Source organism: Meleagris gallopavo, chromosome 16 (assembly GCF_905368555.1).
Source record: "Meleagris gallopavo chromosome 16, MGAL_WU_HG_1.1, whole genome shotgun sequence".
NCBI lineage: Eukaryota > Metazoa > Chordata > Aves > Galliformes > Phasianidae > Meleagris > Meleagris gallopavo.
In genome coordinates, this window is record NC_139419.1 from 42,838 (window position 1) to 64,356 (window position 21,519).

Consider the following 21,519-nt stretch of genomic DNA (forward strand, 5'->3'; position numbering starts at 1 on the left):
GGGCACTTCTGTGCCAGGAGAGAGACGACGATTTCAGATGGAAATTACTGTTTAGTGTACAGGAACAACAGTAAAGAGAACTAAAATTTAAAAAAAAAAATAAGTTTCAATTTATACAGTGATTAACAGATCCCACTAACAAATTTTGCAGCATCATCCCTGAACCTACTTTTCAGTCTGTCAGAACAAACATCCCAGCTCTGGAGAAGTTATACCAGAGAGATCCTCAGTTAAACACAAAGCGTAGAATTGGCACTCTTTGCATCAGTCTTTATTGGCTCCGAATAAACGCACTGTCTTGAAAGCCTACAAGCTCAGACTAAAAAAAGGGCAGATGAACTGAGTCCCACAAGCATTAAATTTTCAACTATATGTTACACAAATAACATTTTTTCCACTGTTTAGAATCGAGAAAGAGAATAGAATAGTGAAAAAAAAAAATCTACAGAGAGACTCTTCACTGACACACAAACAATACAATAATAGCAGAGGCATCAATTCCTTTTTACGAGGGACGTGGGGTTTGTTTGTTCATATTTTCAACATTCACAAATAAGCTTCAAATCCTGAAAATAAATACCTTTTCAGAGTGCTTCACAAGCACCTCAAATAAAACTATCTACAAATCATACTTTCAGCTACTCATTTTCAACACTTCCAACAATCACCACTTCACATATCAGAACTTTCATAGCTGGAAAAGCTGTATGTCATCCACATGTTTAAGCAGCAATAACGCTCACCATCTGAATACACTCACCACTACCAAAGGCCTTTACTAAGCACTATTCTCCAGATAGGACAAGCTCAGAGATGTGTGCAGCAGAATCGCTGTCAGAGGGGCTTCCCTATCATGAGATCACAGCATTATTTGAAACCAACTTAAAAAGGTCAGCAGAGAACAGTTTAAATACTGATAATGGATTTCTGGTCACACAGAAATCAATAATAAGAAAGATCAGAATTTCACCCAATATATAAAACCTCACAGAGAAACACTAGTAAACAGAAGTCTTTAAAGGTCAAGAAAAACTATTAAAAAAAACCCCATAAGTCATAAAAAACATTTCAATGTGAAATTTGTAAAATATTACCCTATTTATTCTTTAGACTTTTCTAGCAGCATATGAATTTATCTTAATATATCCATAGAAAACTGATGATGAAGCATTTGCCAGTTCAGAAAATTGAGCTAAAGTCTCTTTGCGAGCAAAAAATAGCACGCAATTTTCTCTTCCACTTCTAGTTCTCCAGGTCAGTGTGGATATTGCGCATGACAGTCTGAAGGAGAGCCAGTGCTGCTCACTGGGCTCCGGGTATTTGACTCATAAGAATTTGGAGTAATTTCAACCACACCCTCATTTTGAGGGGTTTCTCCTTTCAAAAAGTCATCATCTTCATCTTCAGGAGTACCCTGCATGAATTGAAAAGGATTAGTGAGGGCAAAAATACATTCCAGATCTCTATTAAGATTTGACAGAAGTAAAAACTGCTAAAACCAAAAAGGGTGTTTCCAAAATAAATTCTGAAATTCATCAAATCTCTTATCAAAACACTAGAGTAAAATCAATAAACTTACCAGTTAACAAATCTACAACACCATATTTTTCCATGTTATCATAGAAAGGGAAGAAATGAAAAACTTAATATGAGCAGTTGTGTGCTCTTGCAGCTTGGAAAGCAAATGGTATCCAGGGCTCCATCAGAAGAGGAGGTAACCGTCCCTCTCTACTATGCCCTCATGAGGCCCCAACTGGAGTACTGCATCCAGGTCTGGGGCCCCCATACAAGAAAGACAGGGTACTAGAGGAGGGCCACAAAGATCATCAGAGGGCTGGAGCACCTCCCCTGTGAAGATAGGCTGAGGGAGCTGGGCTTGTTCAGCCTGGAGAAAAGAAGGCTGCGGGGTGAGCTCAATGCAGCCTTTCAGTACCTAAAGGGAGCCTGCAGACAAGAGAAAAGGGTAGATAACAGCAGGAAAAAGGGAAATGGCTTTAAGTTGAAGGAGGGAAGACTGAGGTTAGTTATCAGGGGGAAGTTCTTTAGAGAGAGAGTGGTGAGGTGCTGGAACAGACTGCCCAGAGAGGTTGCGGATGCCCTGTTCCTGGAAGCGTTTAAGGCCAGATTGCATGGGGCCCTGGGCAGCCTGGTCTGTTATTAGATATGGAGGTTGATGGCCTCGCATACGGCAGGGGGTTAGAGCTGCACGATCCTTGAGGTCCCTTTCAACTCAAGCCATTCTACAGTTCTATGAAATACACAGTTGACCAAAAAGTTGAAAAAGGATAGACAGTCCGCAAGAAGGTAAACAGACTATGTAGAAGCAGTGAAAGAATGTGGGATGTACTACAACTGTCAGGATTAGTTAGGACAGTACGAGAATTATATGTACACTCATTGTGAAGCAAGTATCTACAGAGAGGATGGATCCCTGTGACAAGACTGCATATACTCCTAACAGTTGTTTTGTGTGTCCATACGCACTCTTCCACAGAGGGGCAAAGTAAGGTTGGGTCAATTCTTGAAGTTTCCTAACTGATTTCAGTCACTGTTTATCATGTTTTCTATGCTTAGTCACTAGCTAACTAACTAAGCAAATAAAAGCAGCTGACAGAGTGGCTACTGAGCTACATTTTTTAACAGATTACCCTTTTAATTGGCTTCTTCAGATTCTCTAGATCTTCAGCACTCAGTTCTTCCCAAAACTGATAAAATGGATCAATGGTCTTCTTTGATCTTAAAGCGGAATTAAAAGACAGTGCGAGTTATTTTATTCAGTAAAAATAGTATGGATTTGATTTTAACAATACAATATAAAATGCTTGGAATTCTAGCCATCTTCAGGACTTCACAAACAACTCTGTCCCTATATAATCCCCAATTAATTCCATGAAAGATTACTCTCTATCAGCTTCGCTGATAAACATAAATTAAAATTGTTTGCTTAAGGAGTTCTGATACAATTAGGTCTTCTAATCTCTAGTTAGACATTTTCAACAACTACACTATTTTCTCAAATTCTTTTCCAAATTTTTTAAAGATAACCACAGGTTAAGATACACAACATAAGAAGCACTAAAGCTCAGGGAAGAAAATCAGTTGAGTTTCTTACAGATTTTAGCTTGTTATTTGCTACAAGACAAAAATGAACTGTTCATTTATCAACTATACCTTTTGAGCACATAGGGATCAAAGGGGAAGAAACTGTCAAGTGGGTTAGTGCACATCTGCACGAAGTCACCCCCAGTGCCACTCCGAACAACTGGTATAAACTGCCGATTGTTTCTCTCAATAATTGTGTAGCAGAACACCAGCTGGTATTTCCTTTAAAAGATAGTAAGGGAAAGATAAGCATTTCTAGCACAAAGATTGCAAACGTTTCAGAAGACTTCAAATACAAAAGTTATTTTTAAGTAACATCATTTCTACCTTCCATTTTGGAACTGGTATTAGATGTTTCCAAGACAGCCACCACGGGATGTACGTTAGAGTCTATTCTCTTTCTCTGCACTCCTGCAAGTTTTACTCCAATTAGAACCATACTGGCACCAATACTTGAGCAGTGAAACAGTTTTAAGGTATTGTAGGATTTAATTGAAACTGAACCATAAGCAAACTTATCCCACCTTGAACGTGGGCAAAATTTCGTGTTCTCTTGGATAACAATCAATACTTTGTGTTATGTATCTCAAGTTCTAAATAACTGCTGTTATTATACACACACATCCATAAACTGGTATCTAGATGAAACTGAAGTAAACAAAAAAGGTACCTTGTAATGGCAGCAAACAAGTTTACAACAGAAGGTATACATATCTTCAGAGGGTTTAGCTGACACATGACAATGCGCTCAAAATTTAAACTCTGCAGATATGACAGACCTTCAAAATAAGAACAATTATCAAATAAACCTACTATATAGAGGTTATACATTATATAAGCTTAACAGAATTCTTAAGTCTTATCAGTCATTACCACCATGCACAAGATCACATAAGCAAATCCTGCATCTCTCTATAACAGTAGTGATCTAGCCTACAGCTTGTTGAATAGAAAAAGCTATTCCAATTTATGGCAGATTGCCACAGCTGAGAGACCCTTCCAAAGACACTACATTTACATGGGATCTGAGAAGGACACAGAGACTTTATGGACTGTTATCAACTGAAGACCACAATAGTTCAACACAGCTGGAATTCAAACATGCTCAGCAAGCAACTGGGGCCAGAAATCTAAGTTTAAGAGTTATCTGCACTGCTTTCAATGCTAAAGGAAAAAAAAGATTATTTAGGTTGGTCGCCCAGATGTGTAAGCTATCTTACTCCATTTAGAGTACAATGTAAATCTGTCAAATACTTGACTGAATTAACTATTACAAAACAAATCCACAGTAAATCTTGCAAATGAATCCCAACACCTTTCAAACCTGTTATACTCACCTTTTCTTAAGTTTCCATCCAAAAGTTGCTTATGACGGAAAATAAGTGTATAGAATGCTGCCTGACATGCAGAATAAAATGGCCCATGGAGAGCTACATCACAGTAAGCATTAGCCCCTGTATCCTGATTATCAATATATTTATGCATCCAATTAACCAGCAGATCCAGGCACGCTTTTACTGTGCTATAATAGAGAAAAATAATGTGTAAAAATAGATTCTAAAATGGCATAGAAAAGATGTTAAACAAGTATTCAAAGATCTCAGTTACAAAACTGTAATTAAGAAAATTATGACTAGAAAAAATAGATTCTATTATGAGCTTTCTCCTTTATATCAGCAGGAAACAAATCAACATATCAGTAGTGAAAATCCCAGTGAAAGCACAAGATGGCAGGAGATGAATCCAAGAATGCACACTGCATGGACATGTGCAACAAACAATATAAATGCTGAGCTATAAGCAATGTCCAACAGGTAATTCCAATATCAAACTGAATTCACCATTAAAGTCACTGAATCCCACACCTTTAACAGCATAAAAATACAGAATGCATAAATACAAAATATAAAGATTTTCATCCTTTTGCTGAAATATTTTCAACATGTACAAAAATAGTTGGATGCTTGACTTCCCTGTCTCAGAATCCATATAAAATACTTGACATTTTTGATCATTAAAAATATATTTCTGAATATCAGATATACTGAGTGTCCATAACTCAGCCAAAGTCAACATAACCTATCCATGCTCTTATATCAAAACAACATACACAACTGGAATAAATTTAGCTCTTGCTAAGAAGCTGCCAATGTAACTCCCAGCAGTTTGCCTGATCACCGAAGGATTATTCGGATCTTGCAGTTTTTTCCAGAGATGGTCTAAAAATGCCTCAGCCAATCCCTGGAATGAAGATACACAGAAAACATGAGTTGTTATAATAATGACAATAATATATTCCTAATATTCAGTTCCAACAATTTCCATAGTCAAACCATAGAAGTCTTTAAAAACATTAACAAGGTTAACAGGAAGCAACTGTTAACTGCCCTTGGAACAGAAGGGATAGGGGTTATCCAATGAAAACAGCAGGAAGTTGAACTTCAAGAAATACAAAAAGTGGTTCTTCATTGTAAACAGTTACATTCTGGGACTTGTTGGCACAGGAAGTTCACAATACCAAAAATTTATATCACTAAAAAAATTTAAAAAGCAATATGATATCTTCCCCTTGAATGTGCCCATCACGCAATGCTTCTGCAAAGGAATGTCACTTTTGTTCAGGAAGTTACTGAACTATTGTTAGAGGTTGAGATGCTATTCTGACCGTAACATGCTTGCTATACTCAAGTATTCTTTCCAGTGCATCTGCTATTCACTGCCAGAGGTCGAGAACAACGCTAAGTGGATCTCCAGCTAATCTTACGCCAAAAGTACGGATGCTTTTATTTCAGAATGTTAAAGAGAAAGAATGGCATTTTGCCTAAGAGATGGGAAAATGGAGGGTGCTGAACAAACAGCAAATACAAATTCCAAACTGAAGAGCTAACAACACAGCCAATTCTTGGATGCCGATCAAATTTGCAAGAGCACTATGCCTCAAGTTTAAAAGTCCATCTGACTTCTGCAAAAGACTTCTATTACTACATTCCTTCACAATGGGCAGGTTTTGAGCTGCTTGACATTTATGAACAGCATGGGGAAGGCTGAAAATATAGTAGGATGTGAAAAGAGGAATAACAGAAGGGAAGGAAAAAGGATACTAATAAATCCCGATGTACAATCTTCAGAGAAAACATACAGTAATAATATGGGAAAATAGTACAGGGAAAAAAGCAACTAACTTATGTAGAAAAGCCGAAGTATAGACTTAAAGACTTCATTTTAACAGCAGTTTCTACTCACCAATTTTAAGCTACAGATGTGAAATATGAAATACTGTACATGACAAGAAGCATGGGTTGGTAAAATGAGCTTGTCAAAAACAGAAACGAGATCCCGATACAAATCCTTTGTCTTGTTGATATCAAGCTTGCCTACAGAACAACAAAACAACAAAAGAAAACAAAAATGAGTCATATCAGGTTTTTTCCTGCCCTCATGTTGTAAAAACGGTATTTCTATCTTTCTGAATCAGGAAGAAATATGTTTAAAAAAAAAAAAAAAAAAGCCACTGCCAAGCTAATTTGTAAGTTTATCTGGCAACTAAAGTAAAATGTTTGTAGTAAGACCTTCCGGAACTTCAATTATTCTTCATAGAAACTAATGTAAAAAGAAGTAAATCCGTGAACATAAGCATGTGCAGTACTGACAGACTGCAAAATTTGCAATAATGTGCTACTTCAGAAGAGACAAAAGAAAACACTAAGAAATAAAACTGCCTCGCTAATTGTGATAAAGCAATTTTCTAAATATTCTGTTCTAAATAAGTCTAACATTCAGCCCCTTAATAAATGCCAGTGTAAGATTTGTGTTTCTAATAAACAAAAAAATATATCAGGTTTTTCGTTTAATACAAGTCCTTTACTGGTTCTTCTAACCTACTTCTTATGTTTATGATGTTCAAAGAATCCACAATTCTAATACTCAAAACAGTAGAGCAGAAAAAACAATGAAATACTATGGTTAATTAGAAAGTATTTCTGACCTCCTGAGAAGTTTAGTACCACAATGAGAAAAGAAAACAATTTACTCTTACACCCTGACACACTGCATTTTGGGTACAGCGTCACATTTATACAATCAAAATGTCTCCAACTGAAGATCAGGCTGTTAATGTCATAAATAAACCTTTGCACTTTCAGTTAATAAACAGTGGTCAAAACCAGGAATGTGCTAATAGCAGAACTCTACCACTAAAGCATGAAGGCTCGCTTTCTCCTGCTGCAACAGAGAGTTCCTCTTATGTTTTTCTTATTTGCTAGCAAAACAAATTTATTGTTCCTGTATTCTTACCATCCACATGGCAAACGTCTTTAATATAGGCAAACAGAATGGTCATCAAAATATCCAGTCGCTCTGCAAGTGGATGGGCCATTCTCTCACTACTGGGAGAGACAACTTTGTTTTCTTTTCTTTCCTCATCTTCCTCCTGGTAGGTAAGATAGTGGTTACACACCCTTCACATACACTACGTCATAAATGATAATTTAATTACAATTATATAGAGAAAAATGAAACTTAATCTGTATGTTCGTGGTGAAGTTTTTGTTGCTGTTCTTAAAAGCAGTACCTTACAGCTCAGTCTAAGTAAATTTTTGTAAACTAAGTCAATTACAATTGCAATTAATAAGCTTTACATACAGTGCTTGTATTTTTTCATACAATGCTTGTATTTTTTTCGTAAGGAAACTGATGTACTGTACATATTCTGGATATTTGTATCATTAAATTCAGCACATGGAAAATACATTAATAATTTGTCAGCTACTCGGGCTTGAAAATCTGAGTAATTTTTCCTGTTTACAAAGCAGCATCAACAAAGCAATAATGTATTATTACGCTTAAGTTCCAGAGCACCTCAAAGGTGAAAATTCTACTAAAAAAAATTAGCGAATAAAATAACCAACCATGTCAAAAAGTCCCTCCTCTGTAGATTTTTCCTCACTATCAGAGTTATTAGCAGCTTCTTCAGCATCTTCAATATCTTGCTGGGGTGTACTAACCTACAAACAAGAAATTAAGACCATGACAGCAATATGAAACATTCCTGTTTAGAATCATACAGTGGTCTGGGTTAGAATGGATCTTTAAAATCAAGTAGTTCCAAGCCCCCTGCTATAGGTAAGGACACCTCCCTCTGGACCAGGTTGCTCAAAGTCCCTGAGAGTTTTACTCCCCAACCCCCCCCACCCCATGATTCTCTCCTCCACTCCATAAGGCAGGCAAGGAGTATGAGCAAACTGCTGTGTGGTGCTTAGCTGTCTGCCATGTTAAACCACAACAGCCCTATACTGATGATCATGAATTCATGAGTACTACTGGAACTAATTTTCGTTAAGCTTAATGCTGAAGAGTATTTTAACACCATTCTTCCTTGAAAGATGATACAGAACAAACTTACATCCAACTTTAACAGCTTTTCAACAATAAGTTCCAGAATTTGAAGCCTCAATGTTGGAAGGTACACTGTAACTCGTAGAAGGTTATGAACGTAACATTCCTGTAACACAAAATTAAGAGATATCTATAAGAATGTTAACTGAAACTTTCATTCTGTCAAGGATTTTTACAAAATAAATTTCCTAACTTGTCATTTACAGAGACAGATACAGGTCAAAACTAATTTTTTTTTTTCAAGTATCTCCAGCAGAATGACTGTAAGTTACCAATTTCCATATGATTTTTTTTTTAATGTAAACTTTCCCAAGAAAATGAAAACAACAAGCATATTACTCCATATTTCTAAAATCATGTCTAGCAGCACTGTTTGAAGTAAGACTAAGAGATCTTCATTTCTGATTACTATAGTAGACAATTCTAAATTCCACAGGTAAGAGTCCTTTGAATTATAATCAGAAAACCTCTAACAGATTAATAGACAAGTTCTATAAGTGAACGTGCACCCCCACACACATAAATGCACAAATGACAAAAATGCAACTTCATAGAGTAAAACTGTCAAGCTAATACTTACAAGCAAGTGAATAGCCACATTTAAGTGCATCACTTTGTGCAGTTTCTCTGTAAGTATGTATTATAACACGACCTTTAATTATATGAGCACATACAATTCTTCAACAGGCCATATTGCTCAGTGCATATAACGGACAGCACCAGTTTAATGTGAATCTATAAACTGAGAATATTCAGCAATAATGCATGGACCACATATCAATCATGCTCCACTTGACTCCCACCTGGAAAACACAGTTAATTTCTTCACAATATCCTTCTCACTGAAATGCTTAAAAAAAATCCCGTAACATTCTTTGAGTGATATCCACCTCATTTTGCAGATACAGATCTGATGCCTAGAGTTATTTAGATTTAAGAAAAAAAATTCTAGCAAGGTGTGCCAAAAGTCAGTGGGGAGAGGGAAGAAGTAGTTCTTATTAGGTTCAAAACAGCTCCAAAGTTCCAACTGACTTTAGCAGGTAAAGAAGCAAATGACAACATATCAAGTTGGAAAGAGTGAATATAAAGACCATACAAGAGCAGTAACCTTTCAAAGTTTCCAGCTTGCTTTCCACCACACAGGATCATCAAAATAGAGATGTAATAAAACAACTTAGTACCCTACCCCTACTGGATTTCATCTGTATCATCCATCTTTCTGTCTGCTTATCAAATTCCTTGTTCTCCCAAAGAATGCTTTCCAATTTTTACACTGAGACAGGTATCCTACGTTCTCCTTACTATACAACTCTGAGACTTATTGTCAATAAAGTCCATCTTGTGCACTGATTACGAAAACAATCACATGGAAAAAGATATGGACTTATCTCACTAAAGAGTTGCATAATACTTATGCACGGGGAACTTAGGTGTGTTTGGACAACCTCTCAATAAACCGGCACAAATGGACATGTATATTTCTACAGGTAAAAAATTCTTGCAAAAAAACAAGATTTTTAAACAACACATTCAAAAATCTGCATGAAGTACCACCAAATTGACTGTTACACCGTAGAGTGTTTTCCTATATTAAAAAGTGAGTGAACAAATAAATGTAATATTCAAAGATCTTACCAAAGTTCTTTCTGATTTATTAATGAAAGGAAATTTTTCCACAAGTATTGGCATAAGAAACTGCAGTGTTCTGCATGGGGAAGGAAGAGTGGGGGAGAAAAAAAAAAATATATAGGTTGTTATTATGAGAGCAAGCTCCAGCACTATAAAAACAGACTGGAATCAATTTATTATTTCACAGTAATCTTATTTTAAGGTAAATAATTATATATAATTTGTTTTATTATTGCACAGATAATAAGCAGTAAACTTTTACTATGGATTTGTTAAAAGCTACTTCAAGTGCGCTGCTATAAGCATAACTTTCCTTGTGTTTCCTGTTATTATTAACAGGATTCTCAGCTGCTGATGTCTATTAACATTTCACAATTTGGTATAACATTCTATCAGTTACAGAATGTTAGGAAAAGTCACACAATTAAAGTATTGTATTTCTAATATGGAGGGGAAAAAAAAGATCTGTTTATTAGCTTTATATCCAAGCTTAATATCTGTTAAAAATAAAAAAAAGCAGATGAAACCAAGGAATTAAATACTTACGAAGGAACATATTTTGCAACAGTCTGCAATGCTCTGTGACATGTATCAAAATTTTCAGAAAGGTCTAGAGAAAGAAGAATGTGCTATTATCCATTTGGTTGCAGAAAGCTAACTCAGGAATCAAAACAGTTCATGTCAATTAAACATTTTAAAGATCCCCAAGTAGACTGCATTTACTGGGATTTTGTTGTTTGGTTTTTTTTCCTTTTTCTTCTTTTTTTTTTTTTTCCCATTGCTTTTAAGTTGAACTGCCCAACTACTAAAGTTACCATGAAAATTAACTCCAAATACAATTGTTATTCCAACAAACAAAGTCTTAATTTCCCACCATCACCAAAGCCAGGTATGTTGCCATACTGCTTACACTGAATGCCTAACTTGGAAACCCAAATTTACCCCAAAATACAAAAATTAGAAAATATGTTAAAATCAAGTGAGAAACTAGATAAAAATCAGAAATTATGCCTTATTTAGCAAGAGTTAAAACAAAAACACAAATAATCAGGCTTTTCTAACAGTAATGTGGTGAGCTGCCTTTATTTTGGGAAATGGTTTTAAACTGGAAGAGAGTAGATTTAGACTAGCTATTAGGAAGAAATTCCTGACTGTGAGGGTGCTGAGACACTGGAACAGGTAGCCCAGTGAGGTTGTGAATGCCCTCTTCCTGGAAGCATTCAAGGGCCAGGCTGGATGGACTTTGAGCAAGCTGGTCTAGAGGGAGGGGCCCCTGCCTATAGCAGAGAGTTTGGAACTAGATGATCTTACAGGTTCCAACCAAAACCATTCTATGATTCTATGATTTTTTTTTTCCTTTAGATTCTAACAGTGTCACAAGTGAACTCCAGAAGAGTAGTTGCATCAACCCAAGCTGAAGAGAAATTTATTACAGCATTCAAGATACAAAAACACAGATAGCTAAATATCTTTCAAGAATTCAATTTGTCTAATCAATAAACAAATCATTTTCATTATTTATATCAACTGTATTTGAGTTTACTACAAGCAGACAACAGCAAAAAGCCTTAAGAATTTTCCTAAACAAGCCAGTTTTATTGTGTAAATAAAATGAAAACAGACAACTCCTCGCTATCCTTTGGCTTTGAAACAACCTAAGACTAAGAATGTTCTCCTGAATGTTCAGCCCAAATCTTAAAAATACTGCAGCACCAAATACCAGTATTTTGCAAGTAACAAGGATTGAGTCATAACAACATTGATTCAAGTATAAAAAAAACTCCTGACTTGGTAATTTAAGGATGTACTGCTTCCTAAAGTTTTATATTAACTCCTGTAAAGTAATTTTGCAAAAATAAAGCAACATACGTTATATATTTCTTTATAGAAGTATTACAAAACCATACATAAGCCATATTTCCTTCTATACTCACTTTCTTCATCGTCATCAGAATCTGAAATGTCCACATCATCTTCTCTGATGGTTATTCGAGCTACCAAAAATGAGATCATTATTGGAATACTGTAAAAATTTATGAAATAACAATTCCAATACTAAATCACATTGCACTGGACAACAGTCTTCAATGTGACTAAAACACCAAAATTATCCACAAGACTTTCTGAAATAACAGTCAAAAACACTTTAATCTGAGAACCAGGACATTCTTGAGAACATCTGACATGATCATCATTAGAGCTGGTTTTCAGTAGTAACATCACACAGTTTTTTCCCTTTCTAAACTTCTTCAATAAACAGGCTCCGTTAGAGTTTTAATAACCCAGTAGAATAGATCTTCTGAAGTCTACGTACATAAAACTGTCTGTATTGTAATTCAGTCATTCAAGTTAAATTAATCAACAGAAAACAAGCAGTTAGACTGTAACTGTAAACATTTGAATCTGTATTATACAGAATTTATATGCAGAAGAATTATTTTGATAAACAAGTAAGAATATTAAGAGGAAAGTAACTTACGAGGAACAAACTGGGATACAATCATGCTCAGGCATGGCCTAAGATGGACAGTTTGTGCTGACACCAGATTGCCAAGAAAACCCAGATATTCTTCCACTACCTCTCGGCTTCTTCTCAGCCATGGTAGTTTCTGAAAGTAAGTAAAGACGAAGGTGTCAAACAGATGTTTTGAGTACTACACTCTTTACCTCCCTATATAATAAATGAGTATTTACCAGCAAAATGCTGACCAGTTGCTCGAAGTCCTTGGTCAGATATGCGACAGAAGATCTAAATTCATGCAGCCAGTTAATGATCTGGGCATCCTTAATATAAGCAGGAAAAAAAGTAACAAGTCTATTTTAATAGACAACATGACCAAAAACAACAGCATTTTTTTTAATAGTAAAACCCATAGAATCACAAGTCAAAGATTAAGACACTAAATTGAAATTATTTTCACACAATCATAGAAGGAATTTCTTGAACTCGCACACTCGCAATGAAAATTCTGGAACACAAGAATACACACTCGCCAACCAACAGCCTGCATGGGAAGTGACAAACTGAGCAAGGTATGCAAATCTCATTCACAAAGAATGTATCTGTGGCACTTAGAATCCTACTTTCCTTTTGTTTTTGCTCTTAGTTTAAGCAGAGGAACAGTCAAGTATTGAAGTAAGAACCAATTCCACCGAGAAATTTTTACACTGATTTTGCTCATACTCCTCAAAAGTTCTACTAAAAAAGATGTATTTTACAGAACACTCTATTTAGAAAGAAAAGGAAATCCATATAACATTATCCTTCCTGCAGCACTCTTCTAACAACTGTGTGGCTTAATTAAAAGACAAAAAGAAAAGAAGGAGAAAAAAAAGAGATAAAAAAACACAGTGGGTACCCACAGTTATAAGGAACAGCCCTGAAACTACTCCTCTAACTGCTAGATACATATGAATCTTAATGCTTAATTAACTAAGTTCTTAGTGAGAGCTGAAGGAGGCAGTAACTCACAACATAAAGGCACTGACAGTCAGCAGTTATGGTTTTATCTACATTAAGGAATCTGTAGAGACAGGCACTACTGACCTAGAAAGGTGGTGTCTGGAAGAAAAATCTCAGCAAAAAGCACAGTTTTTCACTCTAAAGCAAAGTCAGTAAGCATGAGACACCATTTGTCAGGATTCTGCATACGAGATATGTGTCTGCTCATAAACAGACAATAGCTGCTTTTCATTACTTCTGACAGTTTCTATAAGCAAAAAGCAGTTATATGTTAATCAATGTATAAAGCAAAGGATTTGCTTTTAAGCACCAGAACGACTTGTGTGGTGAGACTCAGACAGCTGAGTGTCAAACCATCAGGCCCATGCCAGCAACTTACCTTTATGTCAGGATCTGACAGCTGATGCTTTAACAGCTCAAAATCAGTGGTTTCACCCTGGCACGGGGAAGAAAAATAAATGATGCTCATTATTCTTCTAGAAAACAAACAAACAAAAAACATACATAAAGAAATAACAAAAAACAAACAAACACCACGTTTCATTAACATATCTCAACAACTTAAGAGCGTTTAATCACAACGCAAAGAAGGCCAGTGGCAAAGCACGAGAGGCAGCGGCAGCAGAACGCGCCCCGGAGGCGGAGCAGCCCCCCGCAGACATCTGCGTCCCAGCTGCTCCCCGCAAGCCCGAGCTTGCGAAGTTTCTACTCGCACAGCAGAACCACCTGGCACCAGCCCAGAGCCTCCGACGCGGCGGCGGCAGGTCAGCACGAGCTCACCAGGATACTTCGCCCACGCGGAGGGCTGCAGCCCCCTGCCGCGCACTCACCCGTTGGTACTTCAGCAGGATGTCCGTCAGCGTACCCCCGAACCGCACTGTCTTCTTGGGCGGGGAGCTAATGAACTCGTCCCCTGCCAGCATGGTCACGGCCCCACGCGCGAAGAAGCGCAAAGAAGCGCGAAGAAGCGCGAAGAAGCGCGAAGCCACCTCAGTCCCTCCAGCCCTCGCACTGCACTCCACCTCGTTTCGCGGACGGCGGCGCGCTCTGCTAGCGGCCCGGCGGCCCTCCGCGCCACGCCACTACACGGTACACCCGGCAGAAAGGCGCCCTCGCCCCACCGGAAGCGGGGACTGCTCCTCCCCTCGCACCATAGAGAGGCGAGGCTGGAAGGACAGGAACTACTCCTGCGGTGGTAGGGCGGGAGGACCGAGGAGTACTGAGGCACGGTTGCTGCTACGATGTAGGGCTTCCTCGGAAAGCAAAAGTCCAGATTTGACCGCAATGTCACGCTGGAACAGTCATTTTACGGAGAGGGGAAAACAAACAAAATGCAGTGGAACCTTCGCTATCCTAACAACGGAGTCACACTGAAGGAGGGCTGAATGCCATCTGAACAAAACAGAATTTGACCCTGGGAAGCAAGCAGGCACCTGCCAGGACCGAGAGACAGTTAAATTTTCCAGAAACTTTTCATCTTTGCCATCGTTCTCCGAACACTCTCATCAAAACACCCCATCGGCGTTCCTGTCTCAGTGCAGGAGCAGCGTCTCCTCTCCCACCACTGAGCACTGCATGCATGGATGCAGTCCCGGTCCTCAATGCTCTCCAACTGAATATATTTAAGGATATAACCATAATTCAGAAGGAAATAAAAAACATGAAAACGTTCAATAACTTTCACAGAACACCTTGGAAAAGTACAAATGAAAACACATATTTCTTTATAGTTCTTCATAATGTTCAGAGTGCTCCCAACCTTCATCAATTCAGCCAAACACTTCACTGTTCCGTAGCTCACACAGACCAGCTACAGCAACAAAATGACTGATCTCAGCCCTTCTCCAGCTGTAGCATCCGCTGATCTTCTGGGTTGGCCACCTCTGTAACAAGTAGCTCCTCCTCAACAATTTTCCTCCCTAGAAGATCCATCAGTCCCATCAGAGATTGTTAGAAAATTCATTAGTAACTTTCATTTAGTTTCTCCATGGATAAGACGTTCCTATTGAAGGAAAATAAGCCATATATACAGCACATATCTAAAGAGCCTAGCAGCAAGCATTTAACCCTGCTATATGGTTATACGTTAGAGTTACATGATCCTTTAAGTAGTCACATAAGGAAGTATCCTTTTGAGCTAGCACTAAGGCTTAGCCAGCTACAAAAGAATCCTGTATAAGCAACACAAAGCTGAAACTTGGTTACAGGAAACTTTGGCTGTATTTGAACAGTGCAGAGACTGGCCTTTGGGTCTGAGGGAATCTAGACATAAAGCTGTGTAAAGCCTGCAATTACACACACTCCTATGTGCGTGTAAGTTCTTTGTAATCAACAATGTAAGTGTTCCTCGCATGGACTTTGTGCTGCATTGAGCTACAACTGACGGGGACACCAGGAAACTAAGATAACACTAAACATCTGTTAATGTTTAACTGCTAACAATCGAGTTGCCAGCTTCTATTTAGTATTAATCTTTGTTATGCAGAACGCAAACAATAGGCTGCATGACAGAGCAACTATTTTATATATAAAAAAAAAAATCATAGCTTATAATGGCACTGCTCCACAGCAAGTACTTTTTACCTCTTTGTTTAGATATACATCATTAGTAACATCATGATACTCCTCTATGAAGAACACACAATCTTTATTTTTTTATGTGCCCGCTCCTATATTTAAAATGAAATTGTACATACTGTTCATAATTGTAAACATTTGAATCTCAAATAATTAGAGCGACACTCTCTGCAGCCAAATGTCATTCTAACAACCATCTATCACAATCACTAAGAATCTGATACTGTATAGAAGATTCGTTGTAACATGCAGTAAAAAGTCCTACTCAATTTACTTTGATAATTATAACTGCAACACTAAATTAGAGAAAACTGTCATCAGAGCTAGTACGCGAATGGCTGCACAAGTTTTGGGTTAATTTATAGCTGCTATTCTACTCACTAGACATTTTACATCTCAAAACTCAGTTTAACAATTGAAGCTACAGGTAAGTCAGGAAAAATAACTTTTCAGAACAGAGAAATGAAAAATTGTCTTGGAAAAGACACTGAAACCATGATATGTAGGTTTTAGGGAGGAGGGTTTTGGTTTTTTTTTAATCAGACCACTGTAATAAAAATAGTGGTGTCACATTGCAGTTCTCTAAAAGGAGGATACAGCTCTAACTCCTAACATCTGCATTTAGTAAAGAAATTATGGATTTCCACATCTAGTGTCTATGTGAACTTATTAAAAGACTGACAGCATTTGGAAAATATTTAAAGAAATAGAATGCACATAGAAGTTAGTCCAGTCATTTTCAAGAGAGCATTGAAAGATATTTAATGGGCTCACGAGAAAATGCGGCCACAGTATTCTGAGTAAACTCTCTTGTTAAATCCACCTCTTGTATTCAATAAGGTACAGCATAAAAACAATCATGCATTAAAAGTGCAAAGCCTACCATAAATGCCAATGGCGGTCTCAAACTCTTTGTGTTAGTGCAGAAACAGAGGAACACAAACATTTATCGCATACATGAGTTTTAGATATCATTAACTTTAATATTAATCTTTTATACATGCTTCTTCTAATTTCAGTTGCATCTACATACAAATTTGGTAAAGCATCAGAGTGCTTTTCAGTCTACAGTTTTTTTTTTATGCTTCAGCATTAGAAAAAGTTATTGCATCATAACTGAATTCAAAAGCCTCCTCTTATCATATTACATTATATGTAACTATGAAGAAAGAATTGGAATGCCAACATCACTATTTTTACTTCTGTACTTATAAAACCTCAAATTCCAAGCTATTCCCAAATAATTATGAAACTTCATAGGAGTCACTGTAAATCTTGTATTTACACTATTAACAACTTCTGCATTCATAACTTTGCACCAGTAGTTTTACACAGGTATTTTAAAAGCACCCTTACAAATAAAAGTATTGCACTGACATCATATAAAATTCACAGTGAGTTTAACTTCCAGACCTTAGAAAACAGTGCAAAAGCTTTTCATTGTGCAAGAGCTTTTTATCCAAACATTCCTGGGTCATTATGAAAGATATTTATGTACAACATGCTGCAGTTATTTTTTTCTGTGGATTGGGTTGGTTTCCTTTTTAGTTCTCACTTCTTGGAAAATCAAATTTAAGTTTCATAATGATAAAACAAACAAACAAAAACAAATAACAACAACAAAAAAAAAAACCAGATGTGATCCAACACTGAAATAGGTGCATTTGGTAGAGATATAGAGATATAGGTCTATGCATCCACTTCATATAAAGTCCACTGGGATTGCAGAAATTATTCCATATGAAAGAATCTTATTGCATGGAATACGGATTTCTCCTTCCATAATTGTAGCAGTTTCACCTCTTTTAGAGGCAGTAACTTCAACAGGCTTGTCTTCAGCAGATCCTGAAGATAATACATTAAGAAATGGTTACTCCAAAGTAGCTTAAAACAGCCATATAAAACTTTAAACCATACCTTGAAATCAGTCTTAAAAGTCCTTTTCCGCATGTTTAACAGCCAATTGGATCCCACACATGAAAAAAAATAAAATAAAATAAAAAAATAAAAAAACACATCAACAGCTCATCTCCAACGGTGACCAAGTGTGGATGTTAAAAGCATAAAATCACAGCATGCAAACATTATCTCTTTGAGATATTATCTCAAATTCCACTTACTGACCCAGGTCTTGTCCAAATGGAGCATAACATCTTTGTGTCACTTCTGTTTTCCTTGTAGCTTTTTGAGTCTAAATTTTTATCTGTCACTTTATACTATGTCAAACATGCAACAACTCTTTGATACCTGCTTTATCATTAGAGGGGTAATAAATAATTGTTCCTTATGCACATTTTGATACCATTTATGACTCTGTAGATGGACTTGAATATTTTATACTCTGCTTCTCCTTTCAGACTCAAGAACCCTACTCATTATTCCTTCAATATAACTCACTTCATACCTTAAGATTTCTCACCCTTCTCACCCATTTCTACTACATATCTTAAAAAAAAAAAAAAAATCAAAACAGCTTGTAGTATTTCACTTACCTTGAACAAGAAAAAAAAAACCAACACAGCAAAACTAGTAATCACAAGAACCAAGTGACAAAAAATGCTTAAATTAGTTTCTATAAAGAACAAGCTTCCTTATTAAAGCAACAACAGTTCATTGCACTTCTCCTGAACATTCAGACTTCTTATACGTGTAATTTCAAGTTAATTGATCAGGAAGCTTTTGTAATGGCCAGTATATTAAGTATAGCAAGTTTGACTTTTTTCCCCCTCCGTATACTTTCCTTCTTAAATAAATGTGCTAAGTGTGCAAAAAGGCCAGGAATGTTTTCAAGGCTTCAGTGATTCTTCAAATGATGTTTGAAGCTGGACTCTGACATTTCCTTTGCAGACTCAATAGTAGCCATATTCTTGAGATGACTGAGGTTCACAGTGACAAGTAGCTCAGCTATGAATTCTTTATGAGTTTTGAACTATCTGTTGTAACTCTGCCTCCAAGATACATTCCAGCTGGTATTTCACTTTTTTTTTTTTCTGTTTGCAACAAGAGGAGTATTTTGTGTTGGTAGAGCATGAGCTTCCTTCCTCACAGGAGTTCTAGTGGGTAGTGCTTTATGGCTATTTGTTACCTCACATTTCAAATTGTTGTCAGCAGTACAGCAGCAGTGAAGATCAGTTCAGGACCGCAGCCTTGGTATCCTGCCATATGACAGATCTTCCAAGGTCGACATGCCAAATTCTTCATGCTCATGCATACTTTATTTCATAGAATTATAGTATCCTTAGAGTTGGAAAGGGACCTTTAAAGGTCATCTCGTCCAACTCCCCTGCAATGGACAAGGCTTGAGCTGCAATGTGCAGTCCAAACAAGTTGCCCAGGGCCTGATCCACCCTCACCTTGAAAGTCTGGGGCATCAACCACAACACTGGGCAACCTGTTCCAGTGCTACCAGTGTACCGTCCTACTTTCTTGTAAGAAAAAAGACTTTTTCCTTACAGCCAACATAAATCTACCCTCTTTAAACTTCAAGCCATTTCCCCCTGTTCTATCACCACAGCAAAGCTTCTAGGAGGATCTGCTCCATGATCTTTTCTAGCACAGAGGTGAGACTGACAGGTCGATAGTTCCCGGGGTTATTCTTTTTACCCTTCTTAAAAACAGGTGTAACACTGCCTTTCTTCCAGTCATCAAGGTCTTCACCTAATTGTTACAACTTCTCAAATATCACTGAGAGTGACTTGGCAACTATATCAGCCAATTTCCTCACAACTCTGTGATGCATCTCATAGGGACCCATAGATTTATGGCTGTCCTTCGTGCTGGTCTGTTTGATTTTGAGACATCTTAGCCTGCTGCGGAGAGCCTGTTTTGCAGAGGGGTTGGACTCCACGATCTCTAGAGGTTCCAACCCCTACAATTCTTTGATTCTGTGTGTAAGCAATTTCAGGACACTTTTTCAATTTCCATTATTTTAGAATCAACTTTTTTTTTCCCCTAACGGACCAACGGGGATTAACATAACAAGTTTTTGTTATTATTACTTTTCATAAGTTCAGGACGAGGCGAGAGGATTTCTTGCGTTCCCGGACACAAATGACCGATTTTCCCCCAACCCAGCTCTCTCGCACGGCTCTCTCCGGCCGTGCCCACCCCCAGCAGCACACGCCCCGTCCCGGCCCCCCGCCGGCCGCACCCCCCCCACTCGCCTGCTGCCGTCGGCTGGGTGGTGAGGCGGGCCGCGGGCGCGCTGCAGCTCCAGGTCGGCGGCGCGGCGGGGGCGAGACGCGGTGCCGAGAACTGAAGAGAGGCGGAGGCTGAAGCCGTGCACCAAACCCCGCAGCACGCTATCCCCACGACCCTTGGGCGGTGCCAGCCCCACGTCGTCGCGCAGCTCCTCTGGCGACACCTCCAGGTTGCCCGCGTACCAGAACACCCACCAGATGAGGCTGAGGAAGATGCCGATGCCGCCCGCGTAGATTAGTAAATCGGCGAAGAACACGTCGGCGAACACCCCGGCCAGCAGTACCGCCAAACCCACCGCGTCGAAGGCCAGTGCCAGCCAGAAGGCGGCCACGCAGCGGCCCAGACCTCCGGGGGCTGCCATGGTGGGAGAGAGACGGCGCCGCCGCCTCGAGCTGCCCGCACCTGAGGGGGAGGCCGAGGCCGCGCCCCCTCCGGCCGCACCTGTGCTCGCGGGGCCACGCCCCTCGCTGAACCGCCCGCGTCGCGCCCCGCCGCCACTGAAGCGAGGGCGGGAAGACGGCGCCCTCAGGAGCGCTGCAGATGCCGGGCGTTTTCCCCCGGTACTGAGCGCTCAGCGCGGTGCTGGCCCCATGTTCGCGGAGGCTCTTTGCCTAGATCGGGCTTTCGCTCCGTCAGGCCGCTGCCCCTCACCTGCCAAGGACCTCCCGTTGCGAGGTCTCCCGGGCATCGCTTCGCTTAATGGCAGAATAGCTGGTGCAAGCGTTGGAGAAGATGGTCGGTAGCAGCTGTCAGTGTTTTGGAGTTGAAACATCCCTTGCTGATTCCTGGTGCAGGTGAGCATGCGACACTGCTAAGGGTGCTCCCAGCTGGGCAGCACCAAGACGTGACCCGATGTGAGGGTTTTTGCCTTGGTGTGGGCACCTCTGCCCAGAAGGGACACGCTCCAAAGGAGGCTGGTGGAACATAGCTGTACCGTTCCAGACAGCCCTGTGTGAGTGATTAGGCAGCCTATAGGGGATAGGATATTCACAACACAGTTATAAAATGCGACAGTCGCATAGAGTACACGTTTGAGGAGATTGGCTTAGAAGGTGCAGTCAGAACACAGCTTCAGAGTAACAAGCAGGCAACAAGTAGCAAGTACAAGTACAGAGATGAAACTGGTTTGTAAAAGGTGCAATGTGTGTTGTAGG

General features: G+C 38.8%; 2 protein-coding genes across 5 annotated transcripts; both read right to left on the bottom strand.

The window, feature by feature from the left end:
* Positions 1–255: 255 nt before the first annotated feature.
* Positions 256–14,717, bottom strand: RRN3 (RNA polymerase I transcription factor RRN3). 3 transcript variants are annotated; one of them, XM_085237655.1, is made up of 17 exons: positions 14,611–14,717; positions 13,968–14,024; positions 12,820–12,909; positions 12,605–12,734; positions 12,060–12,119; positions 10,672–10,735; positions 10,132–10,201; positions 8,504–8,602; positions 8,010–8,105; positions 7,396–7,531; positions 6,346–6,476; positions 5,213–5,343; positions 4,440–4,624; positions 3,773–3,881; positions 3,172–3,324; positions 2,649–2,736; positions 256–1,414 (listed from the first exon to the last, which is right to left on the bottom strand). In XM_085237655.1, the coding sequence occupies exons 4-17, from the start codon at positions 12,627–12,629 to the stop codon at positions 1,256–1,258; spliced, it is 1,506 nt and encodes a 501-aa protein (XP_085093781.1). In that variant the 5' UTR covers positions 12,630–12,734; positions 12,820–12,909; positions 13,968–14,024; positions 14,611–14,717; the 3' UTR covers positions 256–1,255. The 3 variants fall into 3 exon arrangements, 2 of the variants coding, with proteins under 2 accessions (XP_085093781.1, XP_003210568.1); XM_003210520.5 differs by having other exon boundaries at positions 14,419–14,666; XR_014886825.1 differs by lacking the exons at positions 256–1,414; positions 2,649–2,736 and adding an exon at positions 3,430–3,513 and having other exon boundaries at positions 3,180–3,324; positions 14,419–14,667.
* Positions 14,718–16,218: 1,501 nt separating this feature from the next.
* On the bottom strand, positions 16,219–20,842 carry LOC116217255 (transmembrane protein 238-like). 2 transcript variants are annotated; one of them, XM_085237668.1, is made up of 3 exons: positions 20,560–20,842; positions 20,329–20,419; positions 16,219–18,010 (listed from the first exon to the last, which is right to left on the bottom strand). In XM_085237668.1, exons 1-3 carry the CDS (start codon positions 20,724–20,726, stop codon positions 17,897–17,899), a joined length of 372 nt encoding a protein of 123 aa, XP_085093794.1. In that variant the 5' UTR covers positions 20,727–20,842; the 3' UTR covers positions 16,219–17,896. The 2 variants fall into 2 exon arrangements, with proteins under 2 accessions (XP_085093794.1, XP_085093793.1); XM_085237667.1 differs by having other exon boundaries at positions 20,329–20,826.
* Between the last annotated feature and the right edge of the window lie 677 nt (positions 20,843–21,519).

Bases quoted from the DNA above. Each gene is read 5' to 3' on its own strand.
- RRN3 (XM_003210520.5), bottom strand. From the start codon at position 14,511: ATGCTGGCAGGGGACGAGTTCATTAGCTCCCCGCCCAAGAAGACAGTG. The intron at 12,910-13,967 runs GTAAGTTGCTGG...GCTTATATTAAG, and splicing joins TGTCAGATCCTGACATAAAG to GATGCCCAGATCATTAACTG. The intron at 1,415-2,648 runs GTAATCTGTTAA...CAATTCATGCAG, and splicing joins TGAAGAAGCCAATTAAAAGG to GGTACTCCTGAAGATGAAGA.
- LOC116217255 (XM_085237667.1), bottom strand. From the start codon at position 20,726: ATGGCAGCCCCCGGAGGTCTGGGCCGCTGCGTGGCCGCCTTCTGGCTG.